The sequence below is a fragment of the Folsomia candida genome, unplaced genomic scaffold, assembly GCF_002217175.1.
Source record: "Folsomia candida strain VU population unplaced genomic scaffold, ASM221717v1 Fcan01_Sc041, whole genome shotgun sequence".
In the NCBI taxonomy this organism is placed as follows: domain Eukaryota; kingdom Metazoa; phylum Arthropoda; class Collembola; order Entomobryomorpha; family Isotomidae; genus Folsomia; species Folsomia candida.
In genome coordinates, this window is record NW_019091233.1 from 196579 (window position 1) to 218459 (window position 21881).

A 21881-nucleotide genomic window follows, 5' to 3' on the forward strand; every position below is an offset into this window, starting at 1 on the left:
GGGGCGTATGGATAAAGAATTATTATTATCGTTATGATCAATACCTTTGGAAAAACCAAAGTCACAAATTTTCCATATCATTTCCTCATTGTCGATGCGTTTGCAGATAATATTTGTAGGTTTGAGGCCTCTGTGTATAACCCTGCTTTTATTAATGGCTTCAAGCCCAGCCGCCAAGTTTGATATTATCTTGAGATCTTGAACTCGTCTACTTTCATAAGTTGGATTCTTATCCAGCCATTTGTAAGGGTGCCAGGGTCGCAAAGTTCCATCAAGATGCACATATGGGTGTATATTCCGGTCGAGCTGTATGCACTACTCTCCTCTGGCGGGAGTTCATACCAGCACCCATAGCATGCGACGACAAAGGGGGAATGGATTTCGATTAAAGTGTCAATTTCACGGAGGCCTTTTTTATATCTCAGCCCTTAATTTGTTGGCACTCGGCAACATTCATTCTTTTAACGGCATATTCGTGCCCCTTGTCGAGATCTGAAGTTTTCCACACTGTGCCGAATCCTCCCTTTCCTAATTTTTCGACGAGTTGTAATTTCTCCCAATTTGCGGGAACTAACAAAAAAATGTATCCGTTAGACATATGATTTTGGTATTGGTTTAAAACGATGTTGAGAAGAATGTTACGATTTATGTTGCGGATTGGCAGGTGCCGTGACCCATGGGGGGATGATGGATACATCTGTAGGGATAATTTGTCATCTTTACGAATTAATGCTTCAAGTGCGTTCCTCGTTGTTGGACTTTTTACGGCATTGTTGGCATGGTATCGATAGCAGAATAAAATTGTTAGTAGTATCGCCACCCAAGATACTGGTTTAGCACCATTAAAAAATATAAGCTGCGTTCAAACATTATTGAAAAAGCTTTATTTGTACATTTTTTCGTTGTACACGGGTAACACAATACAATTTTGCTCATCATTACAACCAATCTGGGTAACTATTTGTGCTAAGGTTGTGTAACTAAAGTTGGTTCGAAATGGATGAAACCATTTTGTACACTTTTTAACTCATAAAATATTGACCAGCATATTTTTGCTAATTTCTAAAAAAATTTGACTGATTTATGCAGAAATTTTTTAGTTGTTAGTAAAATATGTAGGTCAATAATTTAGTGGAATTTAATGAACCAAAAATGCATTCAGAATTGTTCCCTTTGTCCCATCCTTTTTGAGCCACCCTGTATTTAAATGTCACTGTAAATAAAATTCAGGATCTGATATTTAAATATTGCAAACTATTTACGTACAAATACTTATAAATCGTTAGCGTGTCACACATTGCTTTAAACTTATAACGGTAACAATATTTAATTTTCGCGCAATGCAATTTTATGACAGTTTTCTCAGTGAGAACAAATTTCATAGAAATTACATTTCCAGCTTTTTCATAGGTTTAAATAACTTGTCAAGATAACAATTAATTTAGTAGATTATTTTTAGTTTGACTGGTAATAAATTTTATCCCGAATTTTTTTCTTATTGCGCAGCATCAGTGTCTCCCCATACGACCAAAGGACACGACAATTGCAGTACAGCCACGGCCCTGACATTACCTGAGGTTTGTGGTAATCATATTGTCACTATTGTACAAAATCACGCGGTTACAATATGATCACCATAGTAGAGACATTTGTTATAGAAATTTGTTACAAATTTTCGAACATTCGTGATTAAAATGTTTTCTGCCCTGAGATGAATACCCTTAAACATTTAATAAGATAATTTATAAATTTTCAGATTTTAAACAACATCATGACCTTCTTGCCCATCCTACAAATTGAAACGTGCACTTTGAAATTTGAAATTTTCGCGGGACAAAATCAACGCACGGTGCAACACTTAACGCTCTCGTTACCCCTGAAAGATGACTCTCATTGCGACCAGCTATTAAAAACCATTTCCATCTTCGGCAAACAGTTGACATCTCTCAGATTAAACCTTCTTCTTGATATGGAAAGATCAACACCGCCAGATCTCAAGATACCCAATTCATTCCTAACTTCTCCCTCACTCCCTCTAGTGTTCGGACAAATCGTCACTCTCGAACTATTCCCGGATGTCGTCGATTCTACAGGAATTATCGTGCCCAAACTTACCCCAATGTTCCCCAACCTGATGAAACTAATATATTATGCAGATGGAATGTCCGCAACTGAATTTCTTTTTATAGCCCAACCTTCGCCATTTCCTAACTTGGTGTCACTCCAATATTACAATAATTCAGACCAGTGGCTGGTCGACGTTACCTTACGGAACTTCAAGACCAGAAACATTACATCTTTTTCATTTTATGTTTCCTACTCCACCATCAAGTTATTCCAACTACTAGCCCCCACTTTGGAACAAGTTTACATCATGAGTAGGTATCCTTCCGGGGGAAAATTGGAAAAAGGAGTAATTTACCATTGGAGGATTTTGAGTACATATAAATATATGCATTAGTGAAATAATCTGGTAACAAATAATCTGAAATTATTACTAAAAGATGACTTATACGTCTAATAAGTCGGATTTTTTTGAGGGTCACAGTTTACCCTTCATTTTATTCTTTAAATATTTATGAATATTTGTATGTTCGTTATGGATAAAACTTAGATAATTTAATTTTGACTTAATCTTATGTTTCATTTGAAATTGTTCTTGGAATTAAACCAACGAATTCTATGCACACTGATGTACAGATTTGTGTGTCAGTGATTTCAAATTGAGTGACCGTGGTAAGGATATTTCATTAAATAAGCAATATAACGATATACATATTTTAGCAATTATTTAGATTCTTGTTTATCATCAAGTCTATTTTAACAGATTTGTCATGCTCTGTTTTGTATTTTTTACATTCTCCATTTTAAAATTCGCTACCCAAATAACCTTTAGTCTGAAGAAGATCAAGAAGTGTAAGTTTAAGTAATGTTGCATATTAATTGTAAACTTAACAGTAAATAGAATAATGAAAGAGTGTTTTTCCCTCGTTTTACATGCTCATCTCTATAGTTCTTCCCTTTGTATTATTGTTTAAAGCAAAATATTGTGCTTAAATATTATTTAATATTAATGCTACCGATGTAGTAAATAATACGTAAATTCATTAAATTCATTCATAATAATAATACGATATACAATAGAGATATTCTCGTTTAATGGTTTTATTACACGATTCACTTCTACACTCAACTAACATATTTTACGTCTCATTTATAATAATCCTTTTTTAATAGTTTCATCTCTAGATTTACGCATCAACTCCAACCAATACTATTATGAAGACAAGAATTTAATCTGCCTTGATTAACGTCAATTAAAAGAACGACAGACACTTCTTCTCATAAAATCAATTACAAAACTATATTAATTCGTTATTTAGACAAAAGCCGGTCTTCCAACAAAATCCTTCCCAACAAGCCATTCACAGGTACCTGTGTTCATAAACACATACACGATTTTAGTGCCCAATTCCTATGCACAGTCATTGAGACAGAATTAATGTTATCGTGTGAGCCAGCGTTATCCGTGCAACATTAGTTACAGCGGAAGGCTGTATCAAAGAGCGTCCAATTTCCCCCAGTTTTTATTTGGCAAAATAATTTTGCAAAGTATGTTGCGATGCGAACTAAAATGATGTCGTGATTTGTGATACTAATGCTAAAATTATTGCAAAATCTGAAATGATGGAATTTTGTTTGAACAAAATAGACTTGCGGACAAACAAGATTTATTTAAAATTTTATGAAATTTTTCAGGCCCTTAAAATTGTAGGTATGTTTGTTTATTCGGAATAGTAGACCACGTGGTAGTTCAATGGCCAGCAATTACATGCACAAGACAAAAATGCTCCCATCCTTTTTTAATCTACTTTTTCATCTACTTGAGTGAGATAAGCTAAAATTTTGTGTTGTTGTGCACATTCACTCTCTCCGAGCTCATCATTTAAAATCTCTATACGATATGGATGACTACGTAGCAGATAGTGAATGCTAATAAACATCAGTAACGAGAAGAGCGAGTGGTTATCTTTGAAATAAAATTGAAAACAGACTGACCTTTCCTTATACAGTAGATACTTATCTTACAGTTGCTCGAACAATGGCATAATTCTTGCTAAAATTTAATTTATGACTCCGCTTTAATAATGCCAAGTTATTTACTGGAACTGTTAAAATTCTAAGCTCCACCTGATTGTGATCGAAGATTTAATTTAATCCATATAAATTTAGTAATCCTAGAGATTATCCTGCATTGACGCATACAGTGTCAGATTTCCATAAATTGGCAAATCTGCATTATCTACACATACGCCTTGTGGACGTAATAAAGTCATAAAAAGTAAGACATCAAAACTTTGTGATAACCATGATCATAGTGGAATGATAATTTGCCATGATAGAAGAAAATCCTACAATTAAATACTTGGAAGTGGAATAGACGTGTAGCAATTGGCGTTTATAACACCATTGAGACAATAGTCCAATAAACTTTTACAAGTTGTATTTCTCCGAAATCCACTTCAACCTCAACCATAACGGTTATGCTTCACAGTAAACGTATTTTGTCCACAATCTTACCGACATTAATCCAATTCGGACAACCACGGAATGACGCAGGTTTCCCCTATATAAACACCGTATAACACAATGACAAAGTATACTTCAATTTCATCACACTGAGAGCAATCATAACCCCAAAATTTCTTGAAAATGTTCAAAGCCACCATTCTTGTTTTCGTCACAGTTGGCCTGGCTGGCACGCTTGGCGAGTCTGATGTCAATATTGGTGGGTATTTCAGTTCAATATATAATTTATTCTAATACACATTTGAATATTAAAAAAATTTATTCCAGTTCGTCAAATGCATGTGGTTGAAGGGGAGCGCCAACTCAACGGGGTTGGAAGTAATAATACATAATTTGTTTAAGAGCTTCATCGTCGTCATGTTTTACATGTTCACCTTGAATTTCAGTTTTATCCTGCCTCCCAGGCGAGTGGGTAAATCAGTGCATCGCTTCACCTGGTATTATCACCTGTGGATACTGCGGAAACTGGACGCCACAAGGATGCGCTAACGATTGTTCTAGGCAGGGATTCAATTTCTGGAGTTGCGGCAGCAGTACGTGCAGTTGTTCCTGCTAGCTTTATTTTGGGGCAATGCGAGATACGACTACGTTTTGGGATTGTTGTTAAAGCACAAATAAATTTATTGTTCAATGTAAAATGAGAGGACAGAGGTGATAAGCGTTTACATGTAAGGAAGGGCACAATTATTTACTAAAGTGTGTAGAGAAATTATTAATAGTCATACTAAATATTGTCAGGGCATCGGGATTTTTTAAATTTCACATGATCCAAAGGCCATATTTGCATAATTTTTTTTTTGAAAAATATCACCAAAGAATAAGCTATCTCGTAAAGGAATCCGTTTGAAAATGTAAACATTCGCCGAGGCAGGAGGTGGGCAGAAAAAAGTGCAGGAAAATTTAGAGTTAGTGAAAATACGCTTTTTCGATGGAAAAGTATGAAGGCAGTGAAAACTTTAAAAATTCAAATACGATGCGAAAAGCTCACACCAACAACCAAGATGAGAATTCAATCAAAAATGTACTAAATATCAGCCGGTTCGGTACGAAAAACAGCTATGGTACCGAACGCCACAAAAAGGCACTAAAAACTGCGTAAAAAATCAGCATTTTACCATTCCAGGACATCTGTGGATAAAAAATTGGGGTAAAATTGCTTATAAATCATCAAAGCTGACTCTGTTGAGTTAAATGGATGTCATTAAATATGGACAGCTGGTTCAGGACCAAGTATTTATCACATCCGGGTTACATGGAGAGGTATGGAGGTCCAGCGTCATGTTGACGGATGAAACTCGGATGAATTATATGGTAAAATGTACACACAGAATAGACGATTCAGAGCTGAAAAAAGATCGGATGTACCACCTTTCCTTCAATCCAAAAACTACCTTCAAGTGATGATAGCTTACGCGCTGTAGACGTCGCTCCGATCATCATCACACAAAAGGGCAGAAAATCAATTCTGAGTATTACCATAAACAAATTTGCCTATTTGCCTGGATACCTGGCACAATTCTTTATTTTTTCCCAGCAAGAAAACAATTAATTTTTTCCAGGATGGTGCTCCACCCCTCCTGCCAAAACTAAAATGAGAATTTTGGCGGAGGCAGCTTCAAGTGTCATGGGAAAGGGTGCCTGACCCGGAAACAGTCCGGATTTGAACCTAATTGAGAATATTTGAACTATTCTCAAAATTCCGGGATACGATGCGATTCCCAAGGTTAGAGAGACTTTAATTGCCAGATTTCCAAAAACCTGAAATTCACTCTCGCCGGACCCTTTGCAGAAATTGTCACAATCTTTTAAACCCCAAATAGCATAATTGCAGAAAGTTGTTGGTTGACACAGTAAATATTAAGGTATTTAAATATAAAGGTTTTTATTCCAAGACGAAGGGATTCTGCATTAATTGACAGTTTATTGCGCCCTAAATTTGACTACAATAAATTTCCTACACACTTTAGTTGCTCCTTCATCTCAATCCTGGAGCCACATCTTTGACCATTTTTATATTTTTAGGATTAATCGTGATTAGGTGGGACTGTATTGCAGAATTTTCACTTCACATATTCATAATGAATGAATAGAGCAACAATTCTTGTTCATAACAATAAACATAGTATGCCCATGATTACGATAAAAGACTGGAACGAAAGTACGCATGGCATTTTAAACACAACTTCTTAGTTAGCAATTTATTTCACTCAGGAAAGTTTGTTAAATTTTGAAGATTATATAAATCTAAAACAACTCTCAATACGATAGTAAGTCTATCTGAAACATCATGTATGTATTAAACCACCTGGCAATTAAGCTAATTACTGAACCGCTAACGGCTTACGCGCCTATTATTTGAGCAAAGTCCAGATTACTACAAATTAATCAAAACAACAATTCTCTATTAATTGCTCGGTCTTGATTGTGGTCACCAAATTTGTGTTTTGTTTTACCCACTTGCGAATTCTGGCCTTATAAGGTTTTAAACGATATTTGGGCATTACCATGTTCAAATAGGAACGAGACACTGTCAACGCGATATTGATATTCTTGGCGTTGGTTTGTGCTAACTCAACCTTAGGTAAGGATAATCTTGAATCTCAAATTGTGAACTCAACACTAATTTCTTGTAAATATTACAGGTGAATACGAACAGATTTACGCCACTGCGAAATTCGGCTTCAATGATGTAATCCTTTTGCGAACGACATCTTGTGGGAATTATGCAGCAATTTGTGCACAAATTCAGCAAGGCGCAAACAGCGGCAGTATCACTCCATACGTCCCAACATGCATTTGCACGACTGGGCAAAGGCAAGCGGGTAGATTATTCAAGGAATATAATTAAAAGGAGTTCAAAATATGTCATTACAACAAGAGAAATGCACTTAGTTCGCCACATACACAACCACACTCGAATTATTTAGCAGCATTGAAATCAAATTTGTGTTTGTGCAAAACAAAATTAAAAATCACGCACCCAATTCTTCGTATGGCTTAACTTCCAGATATATTTCATAAATGCTGTCAATTGGAAAGTAAAATCGAATTGGTAACCTCCGACAGGTTACATCCTCCGTGTCAACCGCCATATATTAAAATATCTAAGAAGAAAGTATATGTTCCATTCCTGCATTTTATGAAAATGTTGTTTGTCTCCCTAATGAACTAAACTAAACTTCAGTGAATCATGCCATTCAGTTGTCCGTAAAATTGTATGAAAACTCAAATTTTACCAGACCGCTTGGGGGCTAAAATGTCAGCCTTTATTATCAGCCTTTAACGTTAATAAAAATGAATATTATAAGCCGGAGCTATGACTAGTTTATATCCCAGGATGACCCCAATAACCATATTGGTGAGTTCATAGCAGGATTTGATTGCCGTACTGGAAGTTGACAGGTAGTGGGAAACACCCCAGAGCCACGCTGCAGCAGACCACCGTATTTACTCGGATGTGGGGCAAGGATCGAACCTAGGACGTCCAGTTAAGGATTCTCACAACTACGCCACCTAACTCGCTACTAGTGCCAAATGATATGTGTTATTGAAAATGAGCCAAATCCAAAACAAATTACCCGGAATTTAATCCTCAAATTGTGTAGAGACTCAAAACTCTGTTCAATTAAGACAATTTAACACATAAGTGTGTCTTAGCATTAAACAGTTAGCATTTACACCTTTTAAGAATTGCCCTAAAGCTCCATATCTCTTGAGAGTGGTTAAAATTTCCGGAACAAACTTATAAATTGTAACGGGGAGTAGTGTGGCTATCCACCAAGATGTCCCGCACCTGCTCCACCCCTTCAAACACCATGAGCAGATTTTTAACATAATCGACAGCAACCCAGACCAAGGGGGGAACTCAATTATATGTTGTCATAGTCATTGTCATAGTCAGATTTATTATTCGCAAAGGTTCATGACCAAAATACATTCAATGGAACAATCGAACCCCGATAAACAGGAAATACTCGATTGCTCTGTTGTCTTATTTAACGGTTTTATTATAAATAATGGCGTCTGTGTGCAAAGTAAAATTTAACCTGGATTGGACAATACCAACACGCGCCAATTTAGCGTGACAAAGTGTATTTTACCGAATACTTTATTCCAGGTTTATACAAAACTAACCCAATGATAAGATTTATGTTTGTGTGCTAGTTCAAAATGTATTAAACTAGTGACACTAAAATAAACATATGCTTTAATTTACATAAGTATCTACCTTGCGTGCTATGATAATTTACAGCTAATTTTCCTCGGAGATGTTTGTAAAGTTTTGTAAGTTTTGTAAGTTTACAAACTTTACGCTGTGTACAAGGTTACAAACCTCCGCGTGAATTGCCCCAGTACAAATTTTAGGATTTCTTTTTGTCTACCCCTGTGAGTTTTGTGTTGAAATCATACCCTCTGATTCATGCGAGGTGTTCGGATGAAAATTCAAATAAGGTGCTAATTTTTTTAATACAACAAAATGAAATATTTATATCATTTCCAAATCAATTTTTGCACAAAATTGCCCATGATTAGTTTCATCTTTGTGGAGTTTAGGTTGATCTGGCTCGAATTAAATACCAAAGTCTTCCGTGAGTAAAAAGAGTTAGACACCTAACTAAGTGTGTGATGCAAAATAAATTTTTTATTGTTTTAGATTAAGGTCAAATAAATGATTGTTTCAAAGGAAATCACTGGATCCTGACATCAGCGCAATTCCTAAAAAAGATAAAGGGTTCGTTTATAGATTGTTGAGCAATAAATTCTTACTACGTTTTTCATACCTGAAAGTCTGAGCAGGTCGTGGGTTGTCACAGCTCTCCCAACCAGATGGTCCGGGGTATGAGGTCCTATAAGTCCATCGGATCGTGCAACGGTTGCACCTTACTCCAGCCGGAAGTTGGACACGGGCCACAAGATCCTGGGTCGCGTTGTTGTCGTATGGTACGCAAAGTCTGTTTCCATTTCTGACCTCCTCACTTCCACCAACGATAGGGAGGACGGTGAAGCAGTTGTCTGTCTCAGTCTCAGAAGCGCACAGTTCCACTTGGAAATATCCGTGATGAGCGGCCTGGAAATTGCTGACAATGTCCACAATCTAACCAACAACAAGATCAATTAGTTTCAAAATTTGGAAACGGAAATCATTAGAGAGGTAGAGATTTCTGTATTCTAGTCGATTTCGATTGTAGATTCTACTCTAGGGGTGACTCATTGCCTCTACAGTAGAGTGCAGAGCGACAAAATCGGACCCTACTCGGAACTCGATTTTGCCTTAATTCAAAATTCGCGCATTGGTAAATTGAGACTCTCCGATACCAAAATGAAGATCAGTGTGGATCTAGGATTGCACAATCAACTCTCTACCTCTCTCGCCGACAGTACAAATATTCTCACTAGAATCCAACTACTTTAGAATATAGATTTCTCTACCTCTCTATTACTATGAATTGGCTTACCGATCCAGCCGTGTAGGTGGCTACGATGACGTTCTTGTCATAGATTCCGTTCTGGCTAGCATCACTATTTCCCTGTTGCTCTCCACATCTTCCGCAAGTGGAGTATTGGAGATCTTGGTTCGCATTAGCGCACCAGACTCCAGTATTGTCCCACCAGTAGGGTTGCTGAGTGTTGAATTCGGGTCGGAGTTGGATTGAAGTGCGGGCGATTGGTTCCTTTAGATAACCGTGCGATTGGACTTGAGCCACCCCGATGAGGGCCAAAACTAGAGTGGAGGCAATGAAACGCATCTTTGGATAATTTAATGATCTGGAAGTGGAAGCGATATGTGCCGTGTGGGAGAGTCACCCTTTTTATTCAACTTTCAAGTGTTTACCATCATAAAATTGGACATGGCATCGGTGATAAAACTAATTGCATCTCTCAATTCAATTAATTTGCACACGACGCCACTCAAATTCCTAACGGGGAGCAGTTTTAGTGTCGAGTAATGATGATGATGCCATAGATACCATGCCGGTCTCACGTGAACTAATTAGGGAGTGTGATAGCAAGTATACAGTTTGTTGGAGTGTGCAATATTTGTTTTTATCCATTGCTTAGATAATTGCGTCTCAGTTTTGATTGATCTCCCGATCATGAGAGCTACTGTCCTCCAACGCATGGTTTTGTAATACCGATGTGTGCAACTATTCATCATGTGCAAAATAGTAATGAGGACAGTGTTCGATTAGGTAAACCAGGCAAACATAGATCGGCATGGACGCCTGTTCATATGGACAAATATGCGTCAATATGGACGATGGACGCATAATTGTCCATATGGACACTAAAAAATGTCGATGGACGATGGACACAAAAAATATGGATGGACGGTGGCAGGGTTAGGAAAAACCCGGGGTTTTACTTCGAAAACCACTACCCCTAGGTTTTACTGGGTTTTACTGGGTTTTACTGGGTTTTGGGGTTTTACTGGGTTTTACTGGGTTTTACTCAATGTTTGGGGTGAAGTAATATAACTAACAACGTTATATCAATTAGTTAAATTTATGGATTTTATCAAGATTTATCATGTACTTAAGTGCAGAATGCCAAGAACACCCTTAATAACACCGGCATGACTAAACTGTAGTTTCAGCTAGAAATTATAACTTTTAGACCATAAATGAACATCCGAAATAAATATGGAAGTCCAAGGAATCTTGTTCAGGGGACTGAATTCGTGTAAGATAAGTACTGAAAATTGATTTTACTGACTTATCTATTTTAATTTTAGACAAAACAAGGTAAAACCCGAGTAAAACCCAGTAAAACCCGAGTAAAACCCCTATAACGTAGTAAAACCCACTGGGTTTTACTCATTTACGACCCAGTAAAACCCAGTAAAACCCCAAAACCCCAACCCAGTAAAACCCGGGGTCGGAATACCCTGGACGGTGGACGAAAAATAATTGTCGATGGAAGATGGACGATAGAGGCAAAAAAATGGTCGATGGACGCGTTTTGCCGAAGTGTGGCAAACAATCTGCAGATTGCTTTTTTCCTTGGTTCAAATCCTCTCGTTTCCTATTTCGAAATGGCAGGTTTTTTTCTTTGAAGAAAATTATTGTCAGATTCTAAATCATATATTGTTATGCCCTTATATAAACCTATGTCTAGATTGAGTAAAATTACTACTGATTTTATTCGCATGGAGGGAGCGTAAAGTTGTCATAATGAATACAAAGAAATACTCGGCACCCTAACCATAATGTCAGTTAGCCGAAAGTCAACAGCATTGGCAGCACTCAAATAGTAGGATCGTTAACGTGTTAATGTCCTAAGTCAGCTTAATTTTGATTGGCTTAGAAAATAACCCGGAAAATAACAACTTCCACCACTTCGACCCTAGTATTTAGGTGTTAAAAGTGGTGAGGGAGAATTGATACTCAAGTATGAGATGGGTAATCTGGTAAACCGGTTGAAGTTTGCATATTAACGATTTAACAAGATTTCTATTTGAGTGCTCCCATTATAAACTACGTAGCTGACAGAAATATATCTCACCAATGAATTATTGTACGGTAATGGAGAAAAGTGCAGGAGGGGATGAGATTCCTTCTTCCCAACTTTGGTTAAATACATTTTGCCTATACATCAGCCAGTGCTAGTCCCGGTACTGGCCACGGTACTCGGGATCGGTACTGGTACCCAGGATGTTAGTGTGCGGTACTGAGCACCGGTTTCAGTACCGAAAGTTTATTCTGGGACAAAAAGTTGGAAGTTGAAATGGGGAAACTTGTTGTCTAGCCGAATCTACGCTAAAACTTTCACAAATTCTTAATGGTCAGGTATGTAAGGGTTTTATACCCTTTTGTAAACATATTGCGAATGTGACTCAACTGCTTGGAATTAGACTTATTACTAGCAGTGAATAATTCTTACAGGATCTAATGATATATAGTAACTTCATTTTTTGGGGACTTGAGCAGTACATATTTAAATCGCTGCAATGTTTTTATAGTTAATGATTTAATAAACAATAATTTTGAAGAAAACTTAAACAAAGAAACAAAGCAACAAGTCAAATTTTAAAGGAGGGTAACAGGGAGTCTTGCATCAGTTCTATAAACGGGCTGCAGGTTAAGCATGATCTGGTGGAAGAGCTATGTTGGGTGACGACTAGCCTCGAAAATCTCCTTATCCCAACCCGGCTCTGTGCTCGATCCTGACACAGCCCGTCCACACGGATGGATATGTCAGAAAAGAGCCCCCACAGAGGCCGTTCTCTGGGTTGGGATGTGCTGATGTCACCCTGGGAAGACCAGTATAATTATGAATTATGTACTGATAGGTTAATGACACGTAAAACAAAGGTCAAACAAACAAAACAAACCCCTAGGTGCGTAATTTACGGACAGCCCATCTGTTGCGCAATGTCTACACATAATTGAAAAATGTCACGATGCGTAGAAATTTCAAGATTTTTACAATGTCACGTTCTTACAGTGTCATTTGTGAACATTTTTACTTCCAGATTCGCTCAAAATAATATGGTAACGCATCGTTACCGTGCGGAGTTACTGCTTACATATGATGCTCCACCGCGTTGGTTAAAAATTGTGACATAATAGTAAAAAGAACTTGGTGTTCTCAAGTATCATAAACAGATACAGAGCAGTAGAAAATATGAATTTTGAGGAAATTCTTATCACAATTCTTAACCACCAATAAGTTAGAGTATCATAGTGACTCGGCACGGTAACGATGTGTTTTGAGTGTACTGATTTGCACTATAGTGTTAGCGAGCAGAATATCTATCTGCAAATTAACGAGTTTTATCTAATTTCTGGTTAAGTAAAAAAAAACACGGAAAATTTGATGACACGGTGTGGATTCCGTCCTGTATGTATTTTAAAGTTGTGTGTCATATGTGCACGCACTTGTAGTGACAATCTTGAAATAATTTGTGACATGTGCGTGTATCATAAATGCGACTTCCCATACTATTTTTTCTGCAAACTTGTTGTACATTTCATTCTTGACCTACTTTTGAGACTCTGTGACATTGCATGATAGTGGCGGAAATAATAATAAAAACACAAACTTGGGAATAGGTTTGCTTGCTTGGTAATGAGTAATGGTCGCAATTTATGTAGCTAAAGTAGGGTTGTACCGCTCCTCGCTACCTGGGAGTTTTAAAATCCCAAAAATCCCGGAGTTTATTTTTACTCCCCCATAAGCCCAATATTAACATAAACTCCCTGGGAATATTCCCAAAACTCCGGGAGTTTATTATCACTCCCAGGGAGATGTACATCCCTGGGTAGAAGTATGCACTTATCGTAATAATAATAAAGGTAAAGATCATTTATCTCACCTTGATGTGAAATTATTATTTTCTTCCCAAAGATTACACAATCGTTGCTTCCATATTGAAAATAAAGTAAGTGAGTGCAGTAAGTCAGACCTGTGTTGGTTGTGGAGGTGGGAAGAGGTTAATTTGGTTGAACTAATTTCGATAAAATTCTCCAGAAAGCATGGCGGATTTAGCGTGAGGGGAAGTTGACAATAATGCATGGATTAAAAGGAGATCAAATTTTTCACTCATTAATCCCAGAATCGCAATTCGTAATTTTTATTTAAATCCAAACTTAAATGATCAGAATACTAAACTTAATTCTTGATTTGGCAGAATTTAATAATCCTGTGTAGTCACGCGGGTGTAAATTTCTCGGTGTTAAATTGGTATAAATTTGTCACCATGATGGTGACTATAATTTCCTCCACGGCGGGGGAGTATTAGTATTACCATATTCAACTCGCACGGTGTTGAATTAACACCGGATTACTTGCTGTGGAGTTGTACACCAAATCTTTGGCAAGAGTGTGATCTCATTTTAATCCACAAATTAATTAATTATGTATGTATCAAAACTGCAGTAAAGTTGTGCAAAAAAAATTTCCAGCAAATTTTACTTTTCCTCCTCCTCGCCATTTCTGTCCCCCAAGAAGTGGAAGGACAGGTGGAGCTCCCAGGACAGGAAGACGTAGTGTGCACACTGTCATGCACAGTGTGCACACTGTGCAAAAATATCTAAATGCAAAATTGAGAAGAGGACGGTCCGCATAAATTTGAATGTCTTATTCCTCATCCAGGAATACCATTCCGTTATTTTTACACGGTTTGCGATCCAGGATTCTTCCCCCACGCGTGCAAAAAATGTTAGGGGTTAATAAATGTCACATTTTTATCAAGTGTTGGAATAAAAGGCAGAAATAGTTTTATTATTATCTTAATTGCATTTTTCCTTCTAAAAAAGTGATACATTGAGCGTATTCATGTCAATATGGGTACAAAATGGCATTGGAGGTACTCACGTCACCTTCGTAAACTTTGATAAGTGTCGCAAATTTAAAAAAAATGTTGCGAAATTTTGACGTGAATACCCTAATCGTTTTGTTCGCTATATAATTAAGTTTTAATATGACATTTCCAAAGTTTAGAATTCATGTTGACAATTTTAGTTGACTTGAATCCCCCCATTATTTTTGGGAAAAAAGAGAGTTAAGAGAAAAGAGAGTTTTGAGTTAATCCCTGGGGATGATGCCACTTTGGTTGACCAAGTTGCCCTTGAGGTCATACTTGTAGCGGGATGGGTCCTGACGGATATATATCGTTACCATATGGTAACGAATTGCTGCCGTGCAGTGTCAAAAATGTATGATGATGCACGTTTTATGTAAAAAACCGTTCGCTATGAAAAAATTATAGTGAAAGGTGCAAAATTTGTTCTTCAGTGCGAAAACTTATACCGAGCGGTAAAATTGATTACCATCCGGTAGGAATATTAATAAATACTAAGGAGGGCAGGTTGTCAACCCTCCCACCTCAGATCTTGATGCTCTTTGGATATGCTAAATAGGTGAATCTTGAAAACAACTTGAACCGTTCGACTCCATTTGCGCCCCCATAAGAAAGCAATGCTAAACTAGCCTAATCCAAACCTTCACCAAAAATCCAATTTTGCTCGAATTTCAATAATTTTTACATATTATTGATCCTAGAGAGTTGCTCTATCGTATCCAATAACAAACTCAACTTTTTTCATTTTTAAATATTTTCAGGACTTTCGGGACCGAAAAAAAGTGAAAATTTGCTATTGGGTCTGATAGAGTAACTATCTAGGATCAGTAATATGTAAATATTATTGAAATCCGAGCAAAATTGGATTTTTGGTTAATGTTTGAAGGTCGCGGATCTGAGTGATTTTGTCACCTTGAGGGGGTGTAGCGGGCGCAAATGGGGCCATGGAATCAAACGGTTCGAGTAGTTTTCTAGATTCACCTAGTACTACAACATATTCAAAGGGCATCAAGATCTGAGGTGGGATGGTAGACAACCTGTCCTCCTAAACGGTAACAAGTTTCAACCTGGTGGAAATTCTGGTAATCACTCTATACCAATTTCAACCATCATAGTGACTCCGCACGGTAACAATTTGTGACAATACAATACCTGGCAATTTTGTAGTTGAATGCGACACGGTGTTGCCACCTTGGCAACGACGTCTTGAAATCTCTCTTTCAGTTCGGGTGGGAAGTCGCCGTATTTCTGAACTCTTGGGGTAGACCAAGATTTCGGTTTGTACCCCAAGATAAGATTTTGCAAACCTATACTCGTGTAATTATAAGCGAAAATTTAGACAATAATAATTGGTAATAACATCCCGGTAAGAAACGTAACTCAACCGTCAACTATCACCCCTCCGAAGGGCACGAGTTATGTATGTTGGAGGGCACCAAAATTTGCCGGAGGGTATAATATAACTAGGAGGACAAAAAAATGAGCCCTTAGGAGGGCAGATGACATGCATTTAGCTGGAATCGGTCAGAGGGCATGGAGGGCTCTTATGCAGGGATACCACCAACTAACTAACTATGCATGTGACTAGTCCGTCATAGCAGTGACATAGCGGGCGGTTGTAGCAAACACTATTTATCACCACTCTTACGCAGTTATGTTGCTACGTTCACCCGTTGGTGACAACCTATCACCAGATTTCTTACTGTTACAAAGATAATCAAAATACTTACCTGGGTTCGACGCCCTTTCAAACATTGCGAGACAATCCAGTAGATCTACCACCTTGGACGGAAATGGCGCCAGGATGGAAATCCTTCTCAATTTCAGATTTGCCCCACCCTCCCTCACAACTCGGATCGTTTTGGCGAGGATTGTTTCTGCGTCGTATAGTGGCGAGCAACCTGGCCACCAGCTGATTTCAACACTGAGATCTTCCACGTGTCGAAAGTATGTGTCAAATCCGTCCCGAAGACAGTCCGGGTTTCGAATGCCGATCAGATTAAGTTTCGTGATTGGACTCGCGTGTGTAACAATTGACCACTGGGTCCAAATTTTCGCTGCTGCGGCGTCAATCACCACCGGGTGTGTGGAGTAGATCCTGGCCGACTTGTTAGCTAGGACGACATCTCTCAAGTTCGGCATCCTTAGCGCTGTCAAGTCTTCCCCTCCTCACTCGAAGACATCGACCCGCCAATTTTTGAAACTTTTCAGCTTCCTCATTCGCGGTAGGGCGAAACCGACCTTTAACGCGTCTAAGGACGTCTCAACTTCGAACGTACCGCTAAGTTCAAGCTCTTCAAGCGAGTCGGCCGCCGCTTCCAGAAGTTTGGTAAGATAGCCCAAACCGGATATTGGTAATTTCTCGCCGGGTTGATACCAGTTACATTTTAATTTCTTCAGAACAACCTTACCGCTCAGCATGGGGCAAAATGCGTCCCGAATTATAAAATCTTTCAAATTTACCGCCGCTGTGGTAATCTCTTGAACAAAGTCTTGCATTTTCGCGGTACACCGTGGGGTGAGGAATCGTTCCACGTCGGCGCGAATATAATGAATCGTTTCCAACATTGGTTTAATCGGGGTCCTACCGTGCCCTTCTATTTCGGCCGCTCGGTCAACCCGGGAACGCAAACTGTTGATCTTATCGTCCATCACGAGCACGATTTTTCTCAGGTTGGGGGCCCATCTGAGGAGCACGTTATGTAACAAGGATCCCACCCCGTGAACGGAGACGAATTGAATTTCGGGGCTGAATTGGGAAAACACGTGACGTACATGGGACGAGATGAGGCGGCCGGAAGAGTGGAATTGGAAAAAGATTGATCGCGCTAACTCGGGTGAGACCAAGTTTAGGCAGAGTGAGGTCAATTCGCGGTAGGGTACGACGCCGCCAGTGGTGCTGAGAGGGTTGGGATTTAACCGGTTGCGGGGGACGGGGAGGGAGAGGATGAAATCGTTCCAGGTGTGCGACACAAGACGGAGGGTGAGCGTGTGGGAGGTTTGGCCTGAATCGGGGGAGGGGGTGGGATGTAGCGAAATATTTCGAGGAATGAGGACAAGTTTTCAGTAAATTGGGGGCATTCATGTCATAAGTATAAAATTTATTTTGCAGAATTTCTGTACTTTGCTACTCCACATATTACGGTGTGAATACCCCTATTATTAATTTTATCATGTGTCATGATTCATGTCAAGAGTATTGAGTTTGATAAATTTCAAAACAAATATTTTTCCCAAACATATTAGATGAGTAACCCTAGTACATATTTTCGTAAAATATTTACCAATTGGTTTGACAGTGCTTGTTGAGTGGGCGACATTTGATCTGATTCTTCCTGGAAGGTTTCTCCAGGACGCGAGGAAGTTGTGACCATATTGTGACCTATATTTTTAGGATAAAAAAAAGTTAGTATTTATTACTATAGAAATAGTAGAGGTATTCGTCCCCCAAGGCCTTAACACACTGCAAATAATTCGACGTTAATTCAACACTATTCGGTGTGCATACATATCCGCCGTGTTCTCAGTCATTGTCACCACCATGATGACAAACTAATACCACTTGGTGACCAATTTACACGAAATTAACACCGGCCTGACTACACCAGATTATTTAGTGTAGGGCAACATTGTGTGTCCAAGACTAAAAGATTATTTATCTACACAATTCGGCCTTACAATTAAAAAATACTATTTGACCACTAGAACCAACTCCCTTAAGTATTTAGTTTCGCACACATTTTATCACTATAAGTGCAAACAATTTAATCCAGGTATAAACAACAGAGGTATAATATCATTGTACAAAAATTGTAATTTATTTTCTATCGGACAAATAATGATCTCTCGTACCACCTCCTATAAATAATCTTCCAATATCATCTCTGACGCGAGGAGACTGACTGCACGGCATGTCACGTCATTTACCGACATATACTTATGCTGAAGAACAGAACCATCCACCACCCTTAACCTGGTTGCCCCGAGAACTCTGTCAATTTAAGTAAAAAAAAAAAGTACATGGACAAATTTTCATAAAACCTAAGTATTAAAAATTTTGTATTTTGTAAGCGGTTCATAAACTGTACGGTTTACATTATGGAAAAATATGTAAGATTTCTGCACTACGAAGACAAAGATTTTCAACCGGGCTCACCGCAGTCGTGTATCCACCACGGCGTCCACATCCGTTCCGTCGTCCCTCCCAATAGGTGCAGTTCCCGAGTACTTGTACGCTGTCACGGTCACATGGCGAGCGAGACATTCGTAGTATGCGGTCGACTTAAAGGGAACATCCACACAGGCCGGGAACTGAATAGGAGCCAGGTGGCCATCAATGTCGGCAAACGCGGTAGTATTTTCCACCACGTCCACTGCAAATTGTAGTCCTGAAAAAATAAGCATTACGGTAATCGAAATACCTAAATGTCGATGTAACCCATTGTCCGCAAATTAAGGGTAGAGTGTGATTAACTGATATTATCTAATTTTTACTTTAATTCTGTCGTGCTTGTAACTTAAAATTGATGGCATCTATTTCTCACCCTCCACTATCGCCCTGCAGTCTCTCTCATCCTGAAAGTACTTGGGATTAATGCTGGGATTGCTGAGTGGACTGCGATTCCTTAGGCGGACAACCCCCCTTCCCAGAGGTCTCTCAAGGCACACCATTTGTATAAAACTGTCGGACTTTGCTCCCTCCGCGAAAAACTGGAGCGTTTCCTCCTTCCAATTAAATGTCTCCTGCACCCTCTTCTCCAGCTCTTTGTTTAGCGGAATTGTCAAAATGTAGGTGTGCACGTCCGGCGCGCTGATTCGATTATCGAGCCGTGCCGATTTCGAAATGTGGGCATGTGTTGCCTGGGATAAGGCCGTCTTTAAAGGGCCGGTTCCTCGTTTTAGCCACTCGAGAAGGCCGGCAGCGGTCAAATCCCGCCCGACGATGAGCGACTTGTGACGAGCAACTTGAAAAGGACCTATCATGGCGCCATATTTGTCTTGCAGATACTCCCCGACGGGAAGGTCGAGTCTTGTCGGGATCTGTAAAGTTCTTGATTTTAGCAAAAATATTGTAATACTTATCAGCGCCAAGAACTTGTTTCTTCCTTTCTTTAAACATTAATGTCAACCATAAGTAGGGTTGTACCGCTCCTCGCTCCCTGAGAGTTTTGGGAGTTTTAAAAATCCAAAAAATCCCAGAGTTTATTTTTACTCCCACAGAAGCCCAATGTTAACGTAAATTTCCTGGGAGTATATGACCTGGCAATATTCCCAAAACTCCGGGAATTTATTATCACTCCCAGGGAGTTGTACAACCCTAACCTTAAGTCTACACCACCTTATTTTTTTAATTTAGAAATAATTTTTTCCTGCTAACCCACTACTTACCCCCAATTCATCGAGATGGTGTTTCGGCCCTATTCCAGACAGCATTAGTATCTGCGGCGTCCCGATGGCCCCCGTACTTAGGATGACCTCCTTCCTCGCCTTCACGTCGAACGTCTTTCCATTATTCAAATACCGAACACCCACCGTGGTGTTGGGGCGAAATAGGATTTCGGTCACGTGTGAAAATCTCCTCACAGCTAAATTTGCGCGAGGCATGACAGGTTTCAAGAAATTATGATAGGCATCCGACCTCCTCCCATTTTCCGTCAGGTATAAATCCATTTTGGCAAAACCTACAAAAAATAAAGACAAATTTGTAGAATAATGACACTCTGGGGTTTCTAACGTTCGAAACCTTCTGTATTGGGGCCGCCTGGATTTGGATCCCGCTCCCGATATCCGAGCTCCTCCCCGGCTCGCATCAAGTTTTCCACGAAGGGTGCCAGAGAGGATTTCTGGATGCTGAGGAGACCCTCGTGCCCATGTTGGTCTTAACACAAAAAACATATTGCAAATTTACAAACACAAACTTACATAGGACACTATGAGGTGTGACCTATTTTGGGCCGACGAAATTTACATTATTGCCTCAAAATTAAGGTTGTCCAAAGTTCTACTACTTGCGATATGCCACACATGTACCTGCATCCCCCCCAGTATTGTACCATCCCTCATAGTTTTCCAACTCTTTGTAATACTTCAACAAGTTGTCGAGACTCCATCTCTTGTCGCCCGTCTTTTCCGCCAAATCGTCAAATCCTTGCACATTTCCTCGCACATATATCATCCCATTGATCATGCTCGAACCTCCGAAACCCTTCCCGGAAGGCCATGCCATTTTCTGCATAATTAGTTTGATTAATCAATTAATTTTAGATTGACCAATTAATTTTAACAAGTTGGGATGATTTTATTCTAAAATATGACGCAAATTACGTTGCTGATCGACCCTTTTGCTGCCCCCACTTGCGGTTCCGTATCATACTTCCAGTCCGTCCCTGGCTGGTTGAACATTGAGTAGGCAAGCGTCGGAAGGGATTGGACCGGACTCGGGTAACCGCCCGCCTCCAACACCAACACGGTAAAGTTGCCTCCCTCTGATAATTTATCGGCCAGAACGCACCCCGACGATCCGGCACCGACTGGGAGACATAAATTTAATGCAAATTTAGTAACAGAACTGTTCTACGTGGTGGCTGCCTGTTGCACTTTGTCTTTACAAAATTTGACTCATTCTTGATGCATGACCCTTAATGAAATATTTATGATTTAATTATCTTACCAATGATGAAGTCGAACTCGTCCTGCCCATCACTCCCGCTAATCTTGTCGGCCGCCACGTCCTTCACTGTGAAGAGGAAGAGGTGCGGAGTGATGAGGTAGATGAAAGCAAATATGACTTCGTCTCCACCCCAGGTTATCACAGTTTCCACTAATTCGTCCATTTCAGGACTAAATATTTCTTCCAATTCGCGACCTTGTCAATTTTTTTATAGCTTCAGTTTTAGAAGGTTTACAATTTTGTGTTAAAGTTGAGGATGGTAGTAAAACTATATCTATTTCTAACTTCTACGCACCACCTTTGACGATACAAGTAATA

The 21881-nt window shown here is 39.1% G+C and overlaps 2 protein-coding genes across 2 annotated transcripts; both read right to left on the minus strand.

Annotated features, from left to right (window-relative positions):
* Nucleotides 1-9210: 9210 nt before the first annotated feature.
* Nucleotides 9211-10371, minus strand: LOC110861401. The gene is made up of 3 exons (XM_022110506.2): nt 10047-10371; nt 9372-9685; nt 9211-9306 (listed from the first exon to the last, which is right to left on the minus strand). Exons 1-3 carry the CDS (start codon nt 10335-10337, stop codon nt 9279-9281), a joined length of 633 nt encoding a protein of 210 aa, XP_021966198.1. The 5' UTR covers nt 10338-10371; the 3' UTR covers nt 9211-9278.
* Nucleotides 10372-17062: 6691 nt separating this feature from the next.
* Nucleotides 17063-21726, minus strand: LOC110861369 (oxygen-dependent choline dehydrogenase). Its single transcript, XM_022110474.1, has 10 exons — nt 21564-21726; nt 21218-21423; nt 20924-21122; nt 20628-20771; nt 20282-20574; nt 19438-19933; nt 19050-19281; nt 18821-18884; nt 18178-18275; nt 17063-17642 (listed from the first exon to the last, which is right to left on the minus strand). Exons 1-10 carry the CDS (start codon nt 21724-21726, stop codon nt 17063-17065), a joined length of 2475 nt encoding a protein of 824 aa, XP_021966166.1.
* Between the last annotated feature and the right edge of the window lie 155 nt (nt 21727-21881).